This window comes from Lipotes vexillifer, unplaced genomic scaffold (genome assembly GCF_000442215.2).
Source record: "Lipotes vexillifer unplaced genomic scaffold, Lipotes_vexillifer_v1.1 scaffold325, whole genome shotgun sequence".
NCBI classification, from domain to species: domain Eukaryota; kingdom Metazoa; phylum Chordata; class Mammalia; order Artiodactyla; family Lipotidae; genus Lipotes; species Lipotes vexillifer.
In genome coordinates, this window is record NW_006799313.1 from 1,715,021 (window position 1) to 1,741,302 (window position 26,282).

Here is a 26,282-nt window from a genome sequence, read left to right on the forward strand (position 1 = left end):
GGGCCTCTCACTGTTGTGGCCTCTCCCGTTGCGGAGCACAGGCTCCGGACGCACAGGCTCAGTGGCCATGGCTCACGGGCCCAGCCGCTCCGCGGCATGTGGGACCCTCCCGGACAGGGGCACGAACCCGTGTCCCCTGCATTGGCAAGCGGACTCTCAACCACTGCGCCACCAGGGAAACCCTATTTTTTTTTTAACAGAATACCTTTTCTTCCTGAAACAGTGATTGGCTGACAAATATGGTTATTCATACTTGGATATATGAGGCAGACATTTTCTTGAAAATAAACAAAGTGAGCCTGTCATTTCAAGGATAATAGGTGACTGTATTTTGTTGCAATGACAAAATTCAAGGTTTCAAGTTAAAATTAGAATTTTGGAAAATTTGTTTTTGTCTTGGTGGGTAAGCTTGATAGCATCCCAATACATAAGGGCTTTTCTTGTAAGTGATATCAGTGAATGTGATTTTTATTTATTTATTTATTTAATTTATTTATTTTTGGCTGCTTTGGGTCTTCATTGCTGTGTGCGGGCTTTTCTCTAGTTTCAGTGAGTGGGGGCTACTCTGTTGTGGTGCGTGGGCTTCTCATTGCGGTGCCTTCTCTTATTGCGGAGCACAGGCTCTAGGCGTGCGGGCTTCAGCAGTTGTGGCATGCAGGCTCAGTAGTTGTGGCTCACGGGCTTAGTTGCTCTGTGGTATGTGGGATCTTCCCGGCCCAGGGCTTGAACCCGTGTCCCCTGCACTGGCAGGCGGATTCTTAACCACTGTGCCACCAAGGAAGTCCCAATGAATGTGATTTTTAAAAATATTGTATGATGAAATGTGTCAACATTAGGAAGATTTGCATAACTCAGTGAATCAATATTTTCCAAATGAATGCTTAATGTTACAAAATCATGCATGGCTAAAAGAGCCATTCAAAGTACAAGACAGACCAATGGATTTTAAGGTAGCAGAGAATGAAAAGTTCACTGATATAGGTCAGATTCCACACTGCAATTAACCTTTTAAAAGCTACCACTTGAGTCTGGTATTGTATCAAAGATGAGTATCCATAATTATCTGAAAAAGTTATTAAAATACTCCTCCCTTTTCCAAATACATATCTGTGTGAGGCCAGATTCTCTTCATATACTCTTCAACCAAGCAACTTAGTCCATCGGACGAAACACAGAAGCAGTTTTGAGAATCCAGTTATATTTCTATGAAGCCAGGTTTGCAAAAATGCAAAACAGTATCACTCTGCTCTCTGATTTTTAAAAGGAAATAGTTATATTTTATAAAAAATATATAGTTTATGTTAACCTATAATGGATTTATCATTGTTTATTTTAAAATACATTAATAAATACTTTTTAATGTCAGTTTTAATTTCTGTTACAGTAAATATTGGTAGATGTAACCCACATACACAAATGCTCTCTGGGGTCTCCAATGACTTTTTTAAGAGCGAAAGGGGCCCTAAGACCAACAAAAAACCCACTGAATTAAATAACTCCCTAAACTGGATAATGAGTTTTAACAAAATCAATAAATACATACAACATTCTCTTAAAAGCATTTTGCTGTTTATCCACTGAGTTCGGAAACCTAATGCAGAGAATACCACTGCAGGCTGGACCCTCAGGGCTCCATTTAGCAAAGAAACACTGTGGTTAGGGCTCCACCCAAATTCCTGTCACTCACATCTTCTAGGACCACAGCTTGCAGGGCTGGGAGGCAGCCTGTGACTGGCCAAAGGGAAAAGAGGGAAGCAGAAGGGGAGCTTCACCTGCCAAAGGCCCTATCTACAGAGCTCTCCCACCCGCTGTGAAGTTTTACTTATTAATCAGTTTGCTTCCACGCACTGCTGAGGTCAATTATAATTGTGGTTCTATCTTAAGTAAAATTTATTCCACCAAGAGACACCTGAAAGAAGATAATCATTCTGGTTCTATTTTCACCCTCTTGATTAAAGAGCAAAATATCTCCCTATTTTAAGAGAACACTCTCCCCTGACTGCTTTTTCTCCTTTCGAATTTTTTTCCCCTCCCTGAAATTCCAAGGGACTCGGTTGGAGTCTGGCAGGGGGAAGGATGCAACACTTGCATCTGGCAGCTATTTGGATCTCTTTGTTCCCATCCCCAGGCCCCTCCACTGGTTCTCCTTAGGCACATAAGAGAAGTTCTTAATCCAGGGTCCTGGGATGGATTTATGGGTTCTACGAAGCCCCTGAATTGGATGCAAAATATTGGATGCATCGGAGATGTGCATTCTTTTGGAAGAGAGGGCCCGTAGCTTTCATCAGGCTCTTAAAGGAGTCTAGGACTCCATAAAATGTTCAGAACCCTGGCCCTAAGATAGTAATTCTCAAATTTTTTCAATTTGAGGACACATTTGGTTAGGGAATAGATTCCATGGACTATCTATATTACCTTCCCTTTTTTTCTGCTTCCCAAACGCTCACTAGAAAGGAAGAGAGGCATTGCTTCACATTAGACATTAGAAGTGGAAAATCATTCCAGAAAGCAAAGCGTTCACAATGCCATATTAAGATTCGTGTCACAGAGACTTCTATGGAAGTGTCCTTGTTTGAAGCCAGCAGACCTCAGGCTACTCTGGGAATTACCACCCTAGAGGAAGTGCCAGAATAGGCTGAAACGGATCACAATTGCCCTAGCCATTCAATGACTGGCAAATAATATAAATCAGCCCTTCTTGGGAATATGGGTTTTGCACTTAAGTATTTCACATTACACAGTGACGAAGCCATACCTTCAGAAAGATGGTTTGGGTTTTCCCACAGTATTTCCCAGATGCGTTGTCACCACTGGTGGAGTATAAAACCTGATGCGCGGGAATGCGTGCGTAGGCCAATCTTCTCTCTCCCCGGATCATCCAGATGATGATGTCAGGCATGCTGTTCTGAGGCTGGTCATGTGAGTGGATGGAAAAGGAAGCAAAGCTATAGTTAGTCTAAATGCAGAGAAACCACAGACCCTGCTGGCTGGACCGTCAGGGCTGCATTTAGCAAAGAAACACTGTGGTTAGGGCTCCGCCCAAATTCCTGTCACTCACATCTTCCAGGACCACAGCTTGCAGGGCTGGGAGGCAGCCTGTGACTGGCCAAAGGGAAAAGAGGGAAGCAGAAGGGGAGCTTCACCTGCCAAAGGCCCTATCTACAGAGCTCTGAGAGGAATTTTGGAAAATACCCCCTTTTATCTCTCCCATCATTTGAAGAAAGCCATAGACAGCAGTCAAGGGGTTACAGGCTCCATGTATTTCATAGGACACAGAGCATCTCTACCTCACAATTTGATATTTTCCAAATATGAAATATTAACTTAGTTTTAAACCTCTATTATTCTGATTATAAAGGTGATATAAGTTTACTATAAAAAAAAAACTTTGAAAGTACCAAAGCAGAAAGTAAAAAATAAAAATTTCCTGTAATCACATGTGTGTTTTTCAAATGTATTTCTATCCACAAATATATTACTACCAACCCTCCACCCACCACCCTCCACCTTTGAAGGTCAGTAGGAAAGGTCTTCTACTCCCTTGTTCTTCCAACCCACAGAGGTCAATGGGAGCCAACATTTATCCAGCACTCACTGTGAGCCCCTCACTGTGCGCCCCACACTGTGCTAAGGCCTTTACGCTCTTCACCTTCTTTAATCTTCATAAAGCAATGCTGTGGTTGTTTTTTGTTTGTTTTTTTTTCGGTACGCAGGCCTCTCACTGTTGTGGCCTCTCCCGTTGCGGAGCACAGACTCCGGACGCGCAGGCTCAGCGGCCATGGCTCACGGGCCCAGCCGCTCCGCGGCAATGTGGGATCTTCCCGGCTCTGATTTTTAAAAGGAAATAGTTATATTTTATAAAAAATATATAGTTTATGTTAACCTATAATGGATTTATCATTGTTTATTTTAAAATACATTAATAAATACTTTTTAATGTCAGTTTTAATTTCTGTTACAGTAAATATTGGTAGATGTAACCCACATACACAAATGCTCTCTGGGGTCTCCAATGACTTTTTTAAGAGCGAAAGGGGCCCTAAGACCAACAAAAAACCCACTGAATTAAATAACTCCCTAAACTGGATAATGAGTTTTAACAAAATCAATAAATACATACAACATTCTCTTAAAAGCATTTTGCTGTTTATCCACTGAGTTCGGAAACCTAATGCAGAGAATACCACTGCAGGCTGGACCCTCAGGGCTCCATTTAGCAAAGAAACACTGTGGTTAGGGCTCCACCCAAATTCCTGTCACTCACATCTTCTAGGACCACAGCTTGCAGGGCTGGGAGGCAGCCTGTGACTGGCCAAAGGGAAAAGAGGGAAGCAGAAGGGGAGCTTCACCTGCCAAAGGCCCTATCTACAGAGCTCTCCCACCCGCTGTGAAGTTTTACTTATTAATCAGTTTGCTTCCACGCACTGCTGAGGTCAATTATAATTGTGGTTCTATCTTAAGTAAAATTTATTCCACCAAGAGACACCTGAAAGAAGATAATCATTCTGGTTCTATTTTCACCCTCTTGATTAAAGAGCAAAATATCTCCCTATTTTAAGAGAACACTCTCCCCTGACTGCTTTTTCTCCTTTCGAATTTTTTTCCCCTCCCTGAAATTCCAAGGGACTCGGTTGGAGTCTGGCAGGGGGAAGGATGCAACACTTGCATCTGGCAGCTATTTGGATCTCTTTGTTCCCATCCCCAGGCCCCTCCACTGGTTCTCCTTAGGCACATAAGAGAAGTTCTTAATCCAGGGTCCTGGGATGGATTTATGGGTTCTACGAAGCCCCTGAATTGGATGCAAAATATTGGATGCATCGGAGATGTGCATTCTTTTGGAAGAGAGGGCCCGTAGCTTTCATCAGGCTCTTAAAGGAGTCTAGGACTCCATAAAATGTTCAGAACCCTGGCCCTAAGATAGTAATTCTCAAATTTTTTCAATTTGAGGACACATTTGGTTAGGGAATAGATTCCATGGACTATCTATATTACCTTCCCTTTTTTTCTGCTTCCCAAACGCTCACTAGAAAGGAAGAGAGGCATTGCTTCACATTAGACATTAGAAGTGGAAAATCATTCCAGAAAGCAAAGCGTTCACAATGCCATATTAAGATTCGTGTCACAGAGACTTCTATGGAAGTGTCCTTGTTTGAAGCCAGCAGACCTCAGGCTACTCTGGGAATTACCACCCTAGAGGAAGTGCCAGAATAGGCTGAAACGGATCACAATTGCCCTAGCCATTCAATGACTGGCAAATAATATAAATCAGCCCTTCTTGGGAATATGGGTTTTGCACTTAAGTATTTCACATTACACAGTGACGAAGCCATACCTTCAGAAAGATGGTTTGGGTTTTCCCACAGTATTTCCCAGATGCGTTGTCACCACTGGTGGAGTATAAAACCTGATGCGCGGGAATGCGTGCGTAGGCCAATCTTCTCTCTCCCCGGATCATCCAGATGATGATGTCAGGCATGCTGTTCTGAGGCTGGTCATGTGAGTGGATGGAAAAGGAAGCAAAGCTATAGTTAGTCTAAATGCAGAGAAACCACAGACCCTGCTGGCTGGACCGTCAGGGCTGCATTTAGCAAAGAAACACTGTGGTTAGGGCTCCGCCCAAATTCCTGTCACTCACATCTTCCAGGACCACAGCTTGCAGGGCTGGGAGGCAGCCTGTGACTGGCCAAAGGGAAAAGAGGGAAGCAGAAGGGGAGCTTCACCTGCCAAAGGCCCTATCTACAGAGCTCTGAGAGGAATTTTGGAAAATACCCCCTTTTATCTCTCCCATCATTTGAAGAAAGCCATAGACAGCAGTCAAGGGGTTACAGGCTCCATGTATTTCATAGGACACAGAGCATCTCTACCTCACAATTTGATATTTTCCAAATATGAAATATTAACTTAGTTTTAAACCTCTATTATTCTGATTATAAAGGTGATATAAGTTTACTATAAAAAAAAAACTTTGAAAGTACCAAAGCAGAAAGTAAAAAATAAAAATTTCCTGTAATCACATGTGTGTTTTTCAAATGTATTTCTATCCACAAATATATTACTACCAACCCTCCACCCACCACCCTCCACCTTTGAAGGTCAGTAGGAAAGGTCTTCTACTCCCTTGTTCTTCCAACCCACAGAGGTCAATGGGAGCCAACATTTATCCAGCACTCACTGTGAGCCCCTCACTGTGCGCCCCACACTGTGCTAAGGCCTTTACGCTCTTCACCTTCTTTAATCTTCATAAAGCAATGCTGTGGTTGTTTTTTGTTTGTTTTTTTTTCGGTACGCAGGCCTCTCACTGTTGTGGCCTCTCCCGTTGCGGAGCACAGACTCCGGACGCGCAGGCTCAGCGGCCATGGCTCACGGGCCCAGCCGCTCCGCGGCAATGTGGGATCTTCCCGGACCGGGGCACGAACCCGCGTCCTCTGCATCGGCAGGCGGACTCTCAACCACTGCGCCACCAGGGAAGCCCGCAATGCTGTGTTTTATGTCCATTTAATATATGGGGAACTGAGGCTTAGAGAGGTTGAGTACCTTGCCCAAGGTTAAACATGGTAGATCTGGGAATCAAAGCCAGGTCTTCCTAATCCCAAACAAAGGTACTACAGAGATCTGCTACTATATCACTCTAACTGAAATATTCTGATGGTACCATGACACTGGTAATGATTTAGTCCACTATGAAGACTTTTCTAGGACAACCAACTCAAAATTGTTCTTCTGCCCTGACCTCAATGATGCATCCATTAGCACCTCAGCCCAGTAATGCCTCGATTTCACCATGCTTTAGACCTGCTCAATATGCAAGATAGTGCGCTAGATTTTCCTACTACCATCTCTAGCCCTGGTGCCCTTCTACAGAATCCCTCCTCCATGTCAAGTGTAGTTTAAAAGCCTTACCTCTTCAGTCAGTTGCATTAATTTATCGAGCCAGTCCTCGATTTCTGCCAATGTGGACTTCACCTCTGTGGCCTCAGACCTCATCCTCACAGCTGCCTCGTGTATCTGGGAGAGAGCTCTGGATCGCAGCTTTTGGATGTGAGTATCAAGAACTGTGACATTAGGTCTTCCTTCCATGAGAGGCAGCGTGTATCTAAAAAAGGAAAAAGAACCAGAGAATATGCAGAAGAGCTTGCTAGGCTTCAGGACTGTCAAGTTCATTTACGGTTGGTTTCCATCTCACAAACCACATCAATTTCCTAATAGACTTCCACAAAGTGTGACCAGGTTTAAGCTGAGGGTGAGTGTATGTAGCTTTAAGAGCAGACCTGCCAGACAGACTCTCCTAACTCTCATGGGGAATGTAGGGGGATGAAAATTCCAAAGCAATTCCTTGGGTTTGACCCAAGGCCCGTGGAGTCACTGGGAAGAAGATGGAAACAGTGGCAGCAGTTGGGAGGAACTGGCCTTCCCTTCTTTTGCTTCCTATGATCACTGTACAGACCCACAAAATGAAGAAGAATGGACATTAGAGATCATTGCGCGGAAGGCTTCTTAACCCAGGGCCCATGCACCCGTAGGCAGCCTGCGGGTGGGCCTCCGGAGGTCTGTGAATCCCTGGAACTTATAAAGAAAAGTGTCTGTGTTGACGTGCAGTGTGACATCGTGATGAAGATGACATCATGATGAAGAACACAGGCTTCGGAGCTGACTATCTGGGCAAAAATCCTGGCTCCACCATTTACTAGTTCTGTGATCTTGACCAATTAATCTCTTCTTTTCCTACCTTCAAATGTGGGAAAATAATAACTACCTTTTAGGGTTGTGGTGAGAAGTAAATGAATTAATATATGGGGAGCCTTTAGAGCAATGCCTATCGCATAGTAAAGTCTCAATGATGTTGCCATCATCATTGGCATCATCTCATCAGGTACTCAGAGGGGTCCATTACCGCCCCAAAACGTTAAGAACCACTTGTGTAGGTCAGGCTCCCCCTAGAACAGCTGAGCTGGAGCCAGGATTAGACTTTTTCTGCCAGGGCCCCCCTCTCACAAGGGCTGCTGATGGGGTCACACGGTGAGGATGTCACCTATTCCAGGAAATTCTGCTCACATTGTTTCTACCTAGAATTTTCATTGGTTAGAATTTTACCCGGCTTTTTTTTTTTAATATTTATTTATTAACTTATTTGGCCACACCAGGTCATAGTTGCGGCACTTGGGATCTTCGCTGCAGCATGCAGGATCTTTTTAGTTGCAGCATGCGGACTTCTTAGTTGCGGCATGGAGACTCTTAGTGGCGCCATGCGGATTTCTTAGTTGCGGCATATGGACTTCTTAGTTGCAGCATGCGGACTTCTAGTTGTGGCATGCGGGCTTCTTAGTTTGTGGCATGGGGATTCTTAGTTGCAGCATGCATGCAGTATCCAGTTCCCCGATCAGGGATCGAACCCGGGCCCCTTGCATTGGGAGCAAGGAGTCTTACCCACTGGACCACCAGGGAAGAACCTTACCCAGCTTCTTAAATGAAGGAAATCCTAAATGACTTCCCTTAAACACAAATTTCCTAAAATTAAAAAGTGCCCAATTGGATTCTTCAAAAAACGATTATTCAAAAACAGTATAAATAGATATCTCTTAAAATTCACAGGCATTTTCTACATGAAAAGTATTACCAAATGTTTTTGTTTGGTTGCACTGGTAATTATGGCAATGCATTGGAAGGGCTAAGTCCCTGAAATGATTCTTTGAGGCAAAAATATAGACAGAAGCTGCTAGCTCAGAGGTCACACATAATACCTTCAACAAATAGATGCTGATGGTGGGAAACATGTAGCAGGAAAAGAAGTTATGCTAATAAACCCAACTTTGGGCCTCAGATGGGTCATTTCACCTCCTTGGGCCTCTGTTTTCTCATCTATAAAATAAGGGGACTGGAAGAGATGACCTCTTAGGACCCAGATATAAATTCTCTGAATTTAAACAAGCACCCAGCAATACTTTGATCTCAGCTGCATGGCAGTTACCTAGCTAAACCACTGGAGGGCACAAGAAGACTGGGAGACTTTGGGTTAGGAGCTTGGGGTGGGGGATAGGGGATGCTGGACAGCCCTGGTTCCTGCTGCTGGTTAGAAGTATTGAATATGGTTTTCTTTTGGAACTTCCCTGACCACTGCTCTATTGGCCAACATTTAAAATGAGTTTACAATTATCACTTCCCCCTTTGATTTACAAATACCCTGAGATCTGAGCAGTTACCCTAAGTCACAGTTAGGAAAGGTTCTCTGGCTTGGGTCGAATTTTTTGGCTTCACCTAAGGGAGGCTTTGCCAGAGTACTCATTAGGCATCCAGTAAAAGAGCGAGTAAAAAGGCTGTTGCTAAAATTGTGTCTATGAATTCGGAACACTGTTCTAAATGGTAATATCAATGCCCCACCCCCAGATCCCATTTTCTGTGGGAGCCAGGAGTCACCTTTCTTGGGGCGGTGGGCACACAAGGACCGCTGGGAGGCAGATCAGCTCCCTCCCCGCTTCCCCACCCCCTGCAGGAGGCTGCACTGGGACTATTTCCTGGAGTGGGACCTCAGCCTCCCTCAGCTGCTTTAGAACTGGCACCAGATGGGAAAGTGGAGCTTTTCCTGCTGGTGATTCAGACTCTTCCAGTGACAGCCTTTTGAGAAGCTTGACTGATTCAAATTCATTTTTCAGGCAAACACTAGAAAATTCTAGAGACTCTTCAGGCCCTACAGTTTAAGGGAGGCGAGCACGGCTGGGAATTCTAAAGTACGAATAAGATCACTATACCTTGTGTCTTCTGTTACTTCATCGATCAGCTTCAACCACATTTCTGCCAACTGGTTTGCGGGAATTTTACCTTGTATCCCTGATTTTAGAGCCTCTATTTTTGATTGCTAAAGAATTTGGAAAGGGAGGAAATAATTGGTAATTGTGCATTATACCTGGGAAAACTTTCATTTTCACGAAAAAATACACAAGAAGACTTAACAGAAAAATGAAAAGTTTTCTTCTTTTACATTTAATAATGCTCGCCATAGCTCAACACCATTTTTCTTCAAAATGCAATCAACACTGATACATATATTTAAGTAATAAGACAAGATTTTCATATAGCTTTGACCTTTGAAACCATGGAAATTTTAAGTATTCAAAAAGCAAATAAAAGAAAAACCAACAAGGATTGGGGAAGGAACTCTAAAATGGAATGTAAAGCAGAAAAGAGTGAACCTAACTATATTTCACATGAATAACATAACTACACTGAGGTAACCTAAGTAACTTTTGAGCACAATGTTTTTACTATATTCCCTTAGTTTGAAGGAAAGAACCATAAACATATCAAACTCTAAATAGCTTTGTTTTTTGTGTTACTTCACCTATGGATTTTAGGATTAAACTAATAAGTAAATATATCAAGGAAAACGGAAGCCAGATTTCTCACTGTTGGAGAAGGGAGCTGTAAATACAGAAAGAGTGAAGACTAGAATAAACCCCACGATGTTAGAATGGAATTGGGGTTATCCTTATAAACTCACTGCATTCAGTATATTGAGAGATATAGAAATAAACATACATATACATGTGTGTTCTCATGCAAGTTTGTCTGCTGAGAAGGCCTAGAAGCAATGACATCTCAGTACTGGTGAGCACTCCAATACCCAGACCTTGTTCTTCACATTCCATTCCTACTAAAAGGAACCAGGGCTCCTTGGAGACACGGTGATTCCAGGGTTGGGGTACAGAAAGTACAAGATAAGCTCAGGACAGATTATTGCATCACTTTGAGCATCTGCCAACAGAGAGGCTGAGGGAGAGCCCACCATGATCCCCAAAAGTCTGATCATGGAAATCCACTGTCCTATCCAGATTAGTATGGAATTAGGACAGCTTGGTCAACGAAGAGAGCTGATGAGAAGAACAAAGATGAAAAATGCTGAAGAATACCCAAAACATAATTAGAATAGAGGTGTGACCAATTCTCTACCAAGTCCCTTGAGATGGAGATTGGAAATTAATACCACAACCACAATGCATATCAACTGTAGCTGTTATGTAAACAATTATGCTTAAGTTAAATGTATAACTCTCCTTCAATATTGTCTTTAAAACATAAAATGTAATGAGGTGGATAGACCTAGAGTCTGTCATACAGAGTGAAGTAAGTCAGAAAGAGAGAGACAAATACCGTATGCTAACACATATATATGGAATTTAAGAAAAAAAATGTCATGAAGAACCTAGGGGTAAAACAGGAATAAAGACACAGACCTACTGGAGAACAGACTTGAGGATATGGGGAGGGGGAAGGGTGAGGTGTGTTAGGGCGAGAGAGAGACATGGACATATATATACTAACAAACGTAAGGTAGATAGCCAGTGGGAAGCAGCCGCATGGCACAGGGATACCGGCTCGGTGCTTTGTGGCTGTCTGGAGGGGTGGGATAGGGAGGGTGGGAGGGAGGAGTAGACAAGCTTGTGCTATGACCAGTTACAATAAAGTTATTGATTTTTTCAGGCTGTAAGTAAGAATTCAGGATAAAAATTGTGGAACGTATTAAGATATATCAATTAATTTAATCTTGATTACATTCATGAAGATGTTATTTTTGCATCTTATAAATGAAGAATTTGGGAAAGATTAAATGGCAGTGACCTAGACCATCTTTGCCGGTAGGAGGCAGAAAAAAATAAACAAACAAACAATATTTTCAGATTTTGCCATGGGGTCTTAGAACAAGTATATTCCAGGACCCCCAAATGTCATGGTCCAACCCTGACAGGTTGGATCTTAGAGAAATTGATATTCATGTAATGTGGAAATCAAAACACTAATACCAGATGGATTTTATCAGTACCTGATAGAAATAACTTAGTATCTTTGACTTAATTAGAAATATCCCAACCACGTTATTCTCCTCATCAATGTCAACTAGAAGGATAATCAAAGGTATCACATCTATGCAAGTTCCCACCAGAGGGAACCCCCCCCCCAACCTCCAAACAAGAAAGTCCACTGAGCCCACTTCTTCCCACGGTAGAGATTCTTACTGCTCTGATGGCAAAGTGCTAAGGGTTCCATGTTTCTACTGGAACGAACCACTCTCCACACCATACATCACATACAAATTGTGGCAGAAACTGTGAGTTGTCCCCCTACTTCAACATCCATCCTCTCTTTTCCACAGTAAGACATCCTGCACCTGGACATATGCCTGCCCAGGCATAAGACTGTATTTCCCAGCTCCCTTGTAGTAAGAGACGGTTGTATGACTGGGTTCTGGCCACTGGAAAATGAGTAGAAATCAAGCCTGCGACTTCTGAGTGTTTCCCTTGAAGGAAAAGGCCTGTGTCACCTTCTCCCCCGCTTTTCCCCTTCCTTCAGGCTGAAGGGTCGGGGTAGTGGTGAGCTGCCTCTCCCATGCAGACTATGACAACTCCTTAGCGACAGCAGAGCAACGAGAGGGAAAAGCCTGGGTCCCTAACACCACTGAATTTCCACACCAGCCTTGGATTACCTACCTCAACTGTTACTAAAGAAATAGCTTTCATCTTGCTTACCATTATTGAGGTCTTGTGGTACAGTGGCCTAACCTGCATTCTAAGTAACACATAATTCACTCTGTTTGGTGTAAAGGAAATGCAGAAAAGATAAACTCACCAGCCGTTCTGCCATGACTAGGAGCGTGTTCACTGCATCCAGGCGATGACTAATATCCTCCCAGTATGAAGTCAGTGTAACAACTGGCTTTGTGTGGGCCCAAGGCAAGTAGTAATAGTAGTTCCCTGGTGTAGAATATTGAGGGTCAGTGAACACTGGACACTTAAAATAAACAACACATTTACTGAAAAGATGTGCAAACTGGACCGCTTGGGTAATCATAGGCCTGAGGGTGTGGTTTGGGGTGGTCTGGTTCTTTCATTTTATTTAATCAAGCAACTGAGGAATAAATAGAAAGTTCTTATTCATTTAGCCTGCTTTGAAAATCTCTACAAGACCCTAGTGAACCTAGCACAATGATCTCAGGAGCTTTTGGTGATTCAGAACCATGTGTCTCAGCATCACTGATGATTATATAACACAGCAGGAGAAAATAGAGAGAGCACAGGAGATTAGACTATATGTGTTGTCCCTGAAAACTGTTATTCTAAAATAAATATTTTTGTTGGAAGTGGGACAAGAAAAAAGAATTTTCTGGTTTTTTAAAAGCCTTAGCTAGATACATGGAATTTGATATTACTAAGAGCCTTACAGTAATTAAGAATTATTAGCCAACATTTTCTAGCACATTTTATATTTTAACACTACCTGTACAGAAATTAGGTAAAAACTATGGTGACAACCATTGGGGCATTTGATCAGAATTTCTCTCTCCCTTCTCTATACTCTCCAACCATTTGTCGATACCTTTAAAAGGGCACTCCCATATTCTGCCTTCTATTATGATTTATTTTATACACTACAATGTAAGCTCCTTAAAAGCAGGGACTGTTTCTCATTTGTCTTTGTTCAAATACAGCTATTTAATGCTCATGGCAACTCTGGAGAAGATGAAAAAACGGAGGGTTAGAATGAAGTGATATGGCTAAGGTCATAGCGCTGGGAAGTAACTGAGCCAAGACCAGAAGCTTGATTTTCCATCCACTTCAACTACTCAATCTAAGAGTGATTTGGGACCTGGCAGGGCAGAAGCTGCTTGGGGGGAGGCTCAGTGTTCAGCTAGTTGCCATCTTGTGACTTTACAAACACAGCAAGTGTTAAAGTTGGGCATGGGAGGGGGCATTGGAGTACAGCCAAGGGTCTGCAGCTTCTAGGGTCTGACCATTCTTGAAGGTGCCTGAACTCCAGCCACCTATCCTCCCCAGTCAACCTTTCCCGTTCCACTAAGCATATGCTGGGGATAATGGCTGCCAGAGGGAGAATACACTGCATGCTTCTCGTCCTGTGATGTACCCACTGTAAATGTGTACAGGAGAGAACGGCCAGTGTCAGTCTTACCATCAAACACGGCACGGCTGTATTGAGTGCTCGATGCCAAAGGCTTACAGGTCGTGTCAAACTTGTTGCCATAGTTCCCAATGCTGACTTCAAACTGAATGGCCTCGCCAACGTCTTGCAACATGGTGGCCGAATGGAACACAGCAGACAGGCTGTACTTCCGCCTTCGCTGATATTTCTACAAAGTATGAGCAGACATAAGGCTCAGAGAAACTCCTTTTGCTCTTGTTTACATGTGGAATTCTAGCAGTTGTAATTCTAACCATAATAATTAGTGTTGAGTTAAATGCCAGTGGAGAATGTTCTTGGATAGCAGCTCCCCCTGTACTCAAACAAGTGGGCAAAGACAGAAGTACCAGGATGTTCATCGCAGAGCTGATTGAAATAGAGAAAAAAATGAAAACAATACAAATGTTTAACAACAGGCCACTGGTTAAGCAAATTATGTTACATCCATACAACAGAATGAAAGTTCATAAAGAGGCTTAGGTAGATTCATATGTACAAACATGGAAAAAAGGTATATTTTTAACTGAACCCATTAAATATATATTTTAATACTGGCATATGCACAAAGAAAGTCTGGAAGAATATAAATCAAATTGGTAACAGTAGTTATGTTGGGGAAGGTAGAGAGATTATGGCTAACTTTACTGTCTAACTTATACATTTCTAATAGTTTGAATTGTTTAAAGTATTAATTTTCTAATCAGAAACAATTAAGACTTTCAGGACTTCCCTGGTGGTGCAGTGGTTAAGAACCTGCCTGCCAGTGTAGGGGACACGGGTTCGAGCCCTGGTCCCATATGCCGCGGAGCAACTAAGCCTGTGTGCCACAACTACTGAGCCTGCACTCTAGAGCCTGTGAGCTACAACTACCGAGCCTGCGCGCCACAACTACTGAAGCCCATGCGCCTAGAGCCCGTGCTCCACAACAAGAGAAGCCACCACAAAGAGAAGCCCGTGCACCGCAACGAAGAGTAGCCCCTGCTTGCCACAACTAGTGAAGAGCCCACGTGCAGCAACGAAGACCCAAAGCAGACAAAAATAAATAAATTTATTAAGGAAAATAATGACTTTTACTGTCAGAGTCTCTTCAGCAAGTGGTGTTGGGAAAGCCGGACAGCCACATGTAAATCAATGAAGTTAGAACACATCCTCACACCATACACAAAAATAAACTCAAAATGGCTTAAAGACTTAAATATAAGAAATGACACCATAACACTTCTAGAAAAGAACATATGCAAAACATCCTCTGACATAAATCCTAGCAACATTTTCTTAGGTCAGTCTCCCAAGGCAATAGAAATAAAAGCAAAAATAAACAGATGAGACCTAATTAAACTTATAAGCTTACAGCAAAGGAAACCATAAACAAAACAAAAAGACAACCTACAGACTGGGAGAAAATATCTGCAAGTAATGCAACTGACAAGGGCTTAATCTCCAACTGTACAAACAGTTCATACAACTCAATAACAACAACAAAAAAAAGCGAACAACCCAATCAAAAAATGGGCAGAAGACCTAATAGACATTTCTCTAAAGAAGACATACAGATGGCCAATAGGCACATGAAAAGATGCTCAAATTGCTAATTATTAGAGAAATGCAAATCAAAACTACCATGACATATCACCTCACACTGGTCAAAATGGCTATCATTAAAAACTCTACAAATAGTAAATGCCAAAGAGGGTGTAGAGAAAAGGGAACCCTCCTACACTGTTGGAGGGAATGTAAATTGGTACGCCCATTATGGAAAACAGTATGGAGATTCCTCAAAAAACTAAAAAAAAGAGTTGCCATATGATCCAGCAATCCCACTCTTGCATATATCCGGAGAAAACTCTAATTCAAAAAGATACACGCACACCAATGTTCACAGCAGCACCGTTTACAATAGCCAAGACATGAGCAACCTAAGTGTCCATCAATGGATGAATGGATAAAGATGTGGTACATATATACACCTCAGCCATAAAATACTACTACTCAGCCATAAAAAAGAATGAAATAACACCATTTGCAGCAACATGGATGCAACTAGAGATTAGCATACTAAGTGAAGCAAGTCAAAAACAGAAAGACAAATATCATATGATAACACTTATATGTGGCATCTAAAATATGATACAAATGAACTTATTTACAAAGCAGCAACAGACTCACAGACATAGAAAACAAACTTATGGTTACCAAAGGGGAAAGGGGAGGGGGGATAAGTTGGGAGTTTAGGATAAGCATATACAAACTACTATATACAAAATAGATAAACAACAAGGTCCTACTGTATAGCACAGGGAACTATATTCAATATCCTATAATAAACCATAATGGAAAAGAGTAAGAAAAAGATATGTGTACGTATAACTGAGTCACTTTGCTGTTCACCAGAAACTAACACAACCCTGTAAATGAAATATACTTCAATTAAAAAAAAAAAAAAAGACTTTTACTGTCAGATTTTAAAATAAATGAAATTAGGTACACTTATTTTTCTGAAATAGAGATCAAACAGTGTTCCTTTCTTTTTAAAATTTATTTTGTATTTTTAAATTTTTTTACTGACGTATAATTAACTTACAATATTTTATTAGTTTCCAGTGTACAACCTAGTGATTTGATATTTTTATACATTACAAAATGATCACAAGTCTAATTACCATAAAGTTATTACAATATTATTGACTACATTCCCTATGCTGTACATCACATCCCTGTGACAGTTATTTTATAACTGGAAATTTGTAGCTCTTAATCTCCTTCACCTTTTCACGGATCCCCCCACACCCCTCCCCTCTGGCAACCACCAGTTTGTTCTCCGTATCTGTGAGTCTGTTTCTGTTCTGTTCTGTTTGTTCACTTGTTTTGTTTTTTAGATTCTACATGTAAGTGAAAGTGCTCTTTTTATAGAGTACAGCCAGAAGGAAGACAAGGAGATTATTTGACTGGCTATAGCTTAAGTGGTGGCATTATTTGGGAAAGCTCACTTGGCTATTTGTGATTTGTTGTGCTTTGCTTTTGATTTCTTAATCTTGAGATATTGCCAGGCCTAGGTTTTGGTTGCTCATGTAGGCTGCCAAGACTTTAGAGCCACCACCATCTAATGGTCTCCTTGTTTAATTAACAGTGTGTATACACTACATTTTTGTTCATCCATTCAAAAAATCAGTGGATTCATGGTTGCTTCCACATCTTGGCTATTGTGAATGCTGCTGCTATGAACATGAGTGTACAGATATCCATTTGAGTCCCTGCTTTAAATTCTTTGGGGTATATACTCAGCAGTGAATGGCTGGATCATATGGTAATTCTATTTTAAACTTCCTGAGGACCATTTTAAGAACATCTGACAGTGACTGTAGTTTGCTGTCTTAAAGCAGCGGTCCCCAACCTTTTTGGTACCAGGGACCGGTTTTGCGGAAGACAATTTTTCCACGGACGGGGCGGGAGGGGGACACGGATGGTTCAGGTGGTAATGTGAGCAAATGGGGAGCAGCAGAGGAAGCTTTGCTCGCCTTCCGCTCACCGCCTGCTGTGCGGCCTGGTACTGGTCCGTGGCCCGGGGGTTGGGGACCCCTGTCTCAAAGAACCTTGGGGAGAGAGATCAAGATGGTGGAGGAGCAGGACATGAAGCTCACTGCCTCCCACAAATGCATCAGAAATACAACTACATATGGAACAATTCTAACAGAATATCTACTGAATGCTGGCAGAAGACCTTAGACCTCTGAGAGGGCAAGAAAATCTCCATGTAACCAGGTAGGACAAAAGAAAAAAGAAAAAAACAAGAAAGTGAGAAAGGAATTGGGATGGGACCTGCACCCCTGGCAGGGAGCTGTGAAAGAGGCAATGTTCCTGCACCCTGGGAAGTCCCCTCACCAGTGAAGAGATCAGCTGGGACAGAGGAGGAGCTTTGGAGCCTCCGAGGGGAATGCAGCAACTGGTTTGCAGCAGCTAGAATGGAGAGATCTGCACAGGCAGTCAGTGCCATCACTCTGCACCCCCGAGCCTAAGATCCCTAAAACAGAGATTAAAATAACAATAGAAAAAAAATCAATAAAACCAAGAGCTGATTCTTTGAAAGGGTAAACAAGATTGACACACCTCTGGCCAGGCTCACCAAGAAGAAAAGAGAGAGAACTCAAATAAACAAAATAAGAAATGGAAAAGGAGACATAACAACCAATACTGTAGAAATACAAAAAACCATAAGGGAATACTATGAACAATTATATGCCAACAAATTCAACAACCCAGAAGAAATGCACAAGTTTCTAGAAACATACAGCCCACCAAAACTATATCAAGAAGAAATAGATAATTTGAACAGACAGATCACTAGAGGTGAAATAGAATCTGTAATTTAAAAATAACTCCCTACAAAGTGTGAAATCCCTGTGAAGTCCAAGAGGGCTTCACAGGTGAATTATACCAAACATACAAAGAAGAACATGTACCAATCCTTCTCAAACTCTTCCAAAAAACTGAAGAGGAGAGGATACCCCCAAAGACATTCTATGAAGCCAACACCACCCTGACACCAAAACCAGACAAAGATACCACCAAGAAAGAAAATTACAGGCCAATATCTCTGATGCATATAGATGCAAAAATTCTCAACAGTGTATTAGCAAACCAAATCCAACAACACATAAAAAAGATCAAATACCACAACCAAGTGGGATTCATCCCAAGTTCACGTGGATGGTTCGACATATGCAAATCAATCAATGTGATATACCACATAAACAAAAGACCAAAAACCACATGATCATCTCAATAGATGCAGAAAAAGCATCTGACAAAATTCAACATCCATTCATGATTAAAAACTCTTACCAAAGTGGGTATAGAGGGAACATATCTCACCATAATAAAAGCTATTTATGACAAACCCACAGCCAATATAATACTCAACAGTGAAATGCTGAAAGCCTTCCCACTAAAATCTGGAACAAGACAAGGATGCCCACTCTCACCTCTTCTATTCAACATAGTATTTGCAGTCCTAGCCATAGCAATCAGATAAGAAAAAGAAAAGTTATCCAAATTAGAAGGGAAGAGGTAAAATTGTTATTATATGCAGATCACATGATTCTATATATAGACAACCCTAAGAACTCCACACAAAAACTACCAGAACTGACAAACAAATTCAGCAAGGTAGCAGGATACAAGATTAACATACAGAAATTGGTTGCATTTTTTTACACTGAGAATGACATCTCAGAAAGGGAATGTAAAAAACAATACTTTTCAAAATCGCACCCCCAAAAATAAAATGCTTAAGAATAAACCTGACCAAGGAGATGAAAGACTTATATGCTGAGAACTATTAAACATTAATAGGGACTTCCCTGATGGTGCAGTGGTTAAGAATCCACCTGCCAACTCAGGGGACACAGGTTCAAGCCTGGGTCCAGGAAGATCTCACATGCCATGGAACAATTAAGCCCGTGTGCCACAACTACTGAGCCTGCACTCTAGAGCCTGTGAGCCACAGCTACTGAGCCCACATGCCACAACTACTGAAGCCCACACTCCTAGAGCCTGTGCTCCACAACAAGAGAAGCCACTGCAATGAGAAGCCCGTGCACCGCAACGAAGAGTAGCCCCTGCTTGTTGCAGCTAGAGAAAGCCCACATGCATCAACGAAGACCCAACACAGCCAAAAATAAATAAATAATAATTTATTTTAAAAAACCAACATTAATAAAGGAAACTGAAGATGATTCAAAGAAATGGAAAGATATCCTATGCTGTTGGGTTGGAAGAATTAATATTGTTAAAATGCCCATACTACACAAAGCAACCTACAGATTTAATGCAATCCCTATCAAATTACCCAGGACACTTTTCACAGAACTAGAATAATCATAAAATTTATATGGAACCATAAAAGACTCAGAATTGCCAAAGCAATCCTGAAGAAAAAGAACAAAGCAGGAGGCATAACCCTCCCCGACTTCAGACAATACTACAAAGCTACAGTAATCAAAACAGCATGGTATTGGCACAAAAACAGACACGGATCAATGGAACAGAAGAGACAGCCCAGAAATAAAGTCACACACCTTTGGTCAATTAATCTTTGACACAGGAGGCAAGAATATACAATGGGAAAAAGTCTCTTCATCAAGTGGTGTTGGGAGAGTTGGACGGCCGCACGTAAATCGATGAAGTTAGAACACACTCTCTCACCATACACAAAAATAAACTCAAAATAGCTTAAAGACTTAAATATAAGACATGACACCATAAAACTCCTAGAAGAGATCCTAGGGAATTCCCTGGAATCCCAGTGGTTAGGACTCCACACTTCCACTGCAAGGGGCATGGGTCTGATCCCTGGTTGGGGAACTAAGATCCTGCAAGCCACACAGCATGGCCAAAAGAAAAAGAGCAGATCCTAGACAAAACATTCTCTGACATAAGTCACACCAATGTTTTCTTAGGTCAGTCTCCCAAGGCAATAGACATAAAAATGAAAATAAACAAATGGGACCTAATCAAAGCTTTACACGCTTTTGTACACAAAAGGAAACCATAAAAAAAAAAGAAAGAAAGAAAAAAGAAAAGACAACCTACAGAATGGGAGAAAAATATCTGTAAATGATGCAATTGACAAGGGCCTAATTTACAAAATATACAAACAGCTCATACAACTCAACAACAAAAAAACAAACAACCCAATCGAAAAATGGGCAGAAGACCCAGATAGACATTTCCAAAGAAGAAATACAAATGGCCAATAGGCACATGAAAAGATGCTCAACTTTGCTAATTATCAGAGAAATGCAAATCAAAACTACAATGAAGTACCACCTCACACTGGTCAGAATGGCCGTCATTAAAAACTCTACAAAGAATAAATGCTGGAGAGGATGTGGAGAAAAGGGAACCCTCCTACATTGTTGGTGAGAAAGTAAGTTGGTAGAGGCACTATGGAAAACAGTATAGAGGTTCGTCAGAAAACTAAAAATAGAATTGCCATATGATCCAGCAATCCCACTCCTGGGCATATATCCAGAAAAAACTCTAATCTAAAAAGATACATGCTCCCCTATGTTCATAGCAGGACTAATCACAATAGCCAAGACATGGAAACAACCTACATGTCCATCAACAGATGAATGGATAACGAAGATGTGGTACACATATACAAAGGAATACTACTCAACCATAAAAAAACCCCGAAATAATGCCATTTGCAACAACAGGGATGCAACTAGAGATTATCATACTAAGTGAAGTCAGAAAAAGAAAGACAAATACCATATGATATCACTTATATGTGGAATCTAAAATATGACACAAATGAACCTATCTACGAAACAGAAACAGACTCATGGACATAGAGAACAGACTTGTGGTTGCCAAGGGGGAGGGGGTTGGGAGATGAAGGAGTGGGAGATTGGGTTTAGCAGATATAAGCTAATATATATGGAATGGATAAATGACATAAATATATGTCCTACTGTATAGCAGAGAACTATATTCAGTATCCTATGATAAACCATAATGGAAAAGAATATTAAAATGAATATAGATACACATAACTGAATCACTTTGCTGTACAGCAAAAATTAACACCACACTGTAAATCAACTATGCTTCAATTAAAAAAAAAATACCTTGGGATATCCCACTATTACAAAATCTCCATTTTAGTTAAAGAAATTTTTGACATAGTACAATTGAAACCTCCCCTAGGATTTCATTAGAAACCCCTGAGTCTCAATCTTTTTTTGAAAGACTTTCTAAAACACTGATTTGCAACCTTAGCTGCAAATTGGATCACCCAAAGAGCTTTTATATATTTATATATATTTATATATATACATTTATATTTATATCTGGGCCCCATCTTCCAGAGATTCTGCCTGGGCATTTCGATTTGAAAAACTTCCCTACCTTAGTCTGCTGTCACTTTGGTAGAGAGGGGCTTGAGGGACTTCTATCACTTGTCAGGAGTCCCCTTAACTACCCACAACTAAGCCCCCTGAACTATCCATGGTTCAGAAATGCTGTGGAAATTTGAGGTTTGGTTTAAATTACTGCATGAAAATTACAAAGTAGGAAGTTATTTGTATTAATCAGACCTTATATATACAGCATAACAACTTCTTTGTAAACCATCTAGGATGATATCAGAGAAGGGAAGGAGCAAAAGTATGAAACGTAATTTGGGGCCTAAGTCAGGGCCCAGAAAATACGAACAGTATTTAAGCCAGAGCTGCCTGTTACTGCAGAAAAGAACGAAGGCACGTCAAGAGGTGCTGCAGAGAGGCAGGGATACCGCCTCTGGCCGGGCTGGCTCTGCCCTGCACACCACCACACGGCCAGGGTTCCATTAGATCTCCCTGGATTTCCCTACGCAGAACTCACAGTCACCCGCAGAAGCCCTGACGGGACCCTCACCCTGGAGGGTCTGAGCTCTAAGATAATAAGTGGTGTTTCTGGCCAGCACAACTCCTAACACAGTGGTCTCACACTGTGGGCAAGCCACTCAAGATGGAGCAGCTCCCTGGACCACTTTGTAGGTCAAAATCCACGAGGGGCATCCCTACCATCTGCTCACCTGCCCCAGAGCCCCATTAGCCTGGAGTAATAGTGAAGCTGAGAATTCTGCCCTTCCCCGGCCCTTTCCTACTTCCCCTGTGCCCTCAAGCACAAAGAAGGGCGAGAAGTAACTAGCAACACAGTTTAGAGCACCCTGCAGCCTCAGCTACCACCCCCCACCCCCCACCCCCAACTTAATAGCCTCGAGGCAAAACCACCCACAACACGGAGAGTTGAAGAATATAAATTACAGTCTACTGAACTATAATTCAACCCATCCATTGATGGATGTTTCTTTAACTTTGCAGGGCCTTGGGGCTCTCTTTCTGATCCTCAGCGACCAGTGCAAGTTGTAGGTGTAGGTGGTATAAGGGAGAGTTTCAGAAGTACCGATAAATTTGGGGAAGGGGGTGAGTTTTGTCAAACAGAATACTGATAAGAGGTAGCAAGTAACAGCTCATAAAAGTGGCCGTGGGGTAAAACAGGAATAAAGACACAGACTACTGGAGAACGGACTTGAGGATATGGGGAGGGGGAAGGGTGAGCTGTGATAGGGCGAGAGAGAGACATGGACATATATATACTAACAAACGTAAGGTAGATAGCCAGTGGGAAGCAGCTGCATGGCACAGGGATACCGGCTCGGTGCTTTGTGACCGCCTGGAGGGGTGGGATAGGGAGGGTGGGAGGGACGGAGACAAAGAGGGAAGAGATATGGGAACATATGTAGATGTATAACTGATTCACTTTGTTATAAAGCAGAAACTAACACACCATTGTAAAACAATTATACCCCAAAAAAGATGCTAAAAAAAAAAAAAGTGGCCATGGGCCCAGGAGGCAGGGACATTAAGGGTCAATGACGAGGAAACTGTGCCAAGGAAAACTGCCCAACTTGCCACCTTTGGTCTAAAGGAGCTGACGGATGAATCTCAGTGTGTTGTTTCAAGCAATATTTACTGACACTTAACGTGGGCCAGACCAATGGGAGCTCTAAGCCTGGGGTTGCAACAGCTGATCTTATTCTACCTGCCTGATTCCTTAGGAAAGCACCCAGGCTGAACCCTGCTGCATCTCTCACGGGGTCTCTTAACCAAGCTCATCTGGAGCACCAGGTTGACTTCTGCTCTAGGGACATGGGGGAGCTCTGGGCTCTTTGGCAACTGAGTAGGAAAAACTCACTCTTCCTCCTGTGTGTCTCCTTCACTCTCACACTACGATCACACTGTCAATACTTCTGACGCCAGATGTGGGGAGGATATTCCCACACTGAGCAATTCTGCCACACCAGCTAGGTATCCTACAATTTAACTCAATTTTGACACTGTCCACCTGGAGATAATATCAGATCCCACAGGTTTTGTGGGTCAGTCCCACAAAACTGCCCTACCCACTTCACCTGCCCTTTTGACCCATTAGCCATAAATTGGAGGTTCCCACAATCCCCTCTTCAGGTTAGATTAATTTGCTAGAGCAGCTCATAAAACTCAGGAAAACAGTTTACTTACTGTTTATGGGTTAATATAAAAGGATACGATAAAGGATGCAGATGAACATCCAGGTGGAAGAGATGCATAGGGCAAGGTTTGTGGGAAGACGCGCAAAGCTTCCATGCTCTCTCCGCACACACCACTCTCCCAGTTCTTCCATGAGTTCACCAACCCGGAAGCTCCCTGAAACCCATACCTTGGGGATTCTATGAGGCTTTTATCATGTAGGCATGATCAACCATTAACCCAATTTCCAGCCCCTCTCTGAAGAACAATGGGGGGTTGGGCTGAAAGTTCCAGCTTCTAATCATGGCTTGGTGACCAGCCCCCATCCCGGAGCCCACCAAGTCACCTCATTAGAACAAAAGACTTTTTTATCACCCAGGAAAGCTAAGGGACTTAGGAGCTCTGTGTCAGGAACCAGAGTCAAATGGTTAGAACAAAATATTAGAACAAAAGATGCTCACAAGTGCTCGTATCACTTAGGAAATTACAGGGGTTTTAGGAGCTCTGTGCCAGGAACCAGAGACAGAAACATATATTCTATTATTTCACAAGGACCAACTTGCCCTTTTGTCAAAGCCTCTTCAACTCTACCAGAAAGTTTCATTACTTGCATATGACCGGGTCACGGGATCTTTTTAAGTTGGGCAAGGGTCATGATCACCTTCTAGATTGGCCACTCTCATGAAATCCTCTCAGCAGCTGCACAAATCTGCTCATCTCACTCTCTTCCTGGACTCCTGGTTGCTTGAACTGTGGGTTTATCCTTGGCATCTCAGCTCCTTTCCTGCTTTTTAATTTTGTTGGGGTTTTGGTTTATATAATTCATTTGTTTTTATTACATTTGTGACACAAACCATTCTGGGTTTAATTATTTGGAGCAAAGAAAACTAATTCAGTTTTGTATTTCAGTTTTAAAAAGCTATTCTTTCATATTGTTGACATATACCGTGGGCAGTAAATATCATCGGTTCTTTGTTTCTATATTTTGCTTTTATTTTAATTAACTATACGACATAAGCTTCTTTACCTGTATGTGTTTAATTATTTGGAGCAAAGAAAACTAATTTGGTTTTGCATTCTAGTAGCTAAAGAGTTTTTCCTTTACACTTTGCTGGGCTTCCTCCTTTCCCTTCCCCTTCTCCCCTCTATTATTACTGTTTAGAGCAAAGAGAAGGGTCGTGGACTTAAATTGTGTTCTGGTGATGGAACAAGGAGGCACTGCGATTGCTGAGAAACCACAACATTTCCACCTAACTGCAATTCCAACTGAATCTTCAAGAGCCATCGGTAACTACTCAAGGCCAGAACGACCCAGGCGTTTCCATGGAGGCCTTTGGGTAGTTTCTAGCCGTTCTCTGGCATGATCCTGGCAGTAAACAGTACGTAAGCTACTCCACCTCTCCCCCTACCTGCTCCTCTTTTCCCTTTTTCTTAACTTGTCCTTAAGATCTATTATGATTCCTGGACTTCAGAGGTGATGGTGCTGTGGACTGGACAGACTCAGGCCAGGACCCTGCTGACTGGACGAACCTGTTGCTTTTTTTTTTTTTTTTTTGCGGTATTGGCAGGCTCAGCGGCTATGGCTCACGGGCCTAGCCGCTCTGCGGCATGTGGGATCTTCCCGGACCCGGGCACGAACCCGTGTCCCCCGCATTGGCAGGAGGACTCTCAACCACTGCGCCACCAGGGAAGCCCGAACCTGTTGCTTTTGACTCAGTGTCTCTTTAACAAGTAAAAAACAAACCAATTTACACTGCATGATCCCACAACATGAACCCTTCTTGGAATGCAGGGTAAGTAAGGGGAGGGCAGCAGCCTGAGGAAGCCTTTTGGGCAGGGGAGAGGGGTAGGATGGGGTGGGGGAACCCGCAAGGAGAGGCCATAGGCAGGGGGGCATCAGTTAGCTGGCTGCCCCGGCAAACAATTCAGATTTCTGGAACATGTAAGGACCAACCCAGGATTCTTAGAAATAGCTGGAGAAGAGGTGGTATGTATGTGTCTATATATAAAATAAGGGAGTATTATTCAGCCACAAGAAAGAAGGAAATCCTCTATTTGCCCGACAACATGGATGGACCTGGAGGGCATTATGCTAAGTGAGATAAGTCAGACTGAGAAAGATAAATACTGTGTTATATCACATATATGTGGAATCTAAAAAAGCTGAATTCATAGAAGCAGAAAGTAGAATGATCATTACTAGGGGTTGGGGGAATTGAGGAGATGCTGGTCAAAGGGTGCAGACTTGCAGTTAGAAGATGA

At 42.2% G+C, this 26,282-nt stretch overlaps 1 protein-coding gene across 1 annotated transcript in view; it reads right to left on the bottom strand.

The window, feature by feature from the left end:
* The window catches only part of MYOF (myoferlin), a 160,916-nt gene that overhangs the window by 57,617 nt on the left and 77,017 nt on the right, over nt 1-26,282 (bottom strand). Inside the window, 5 exon segments of the mRNA XM_007471569.1 lie at nt 5,333-5,488; nt 6,901-7,093; nt 9,744-9,850; nt 12,616-12,740; nt 13,954-14,131. Of these exon segments, the coding sequence (XP_007471631.1) occupies nt 5,333-5,488; nt 6,901-7,093; nt 9,744-9,850; nt 12,616-12,740; nt 13,954-14,131 (759 nt within the window).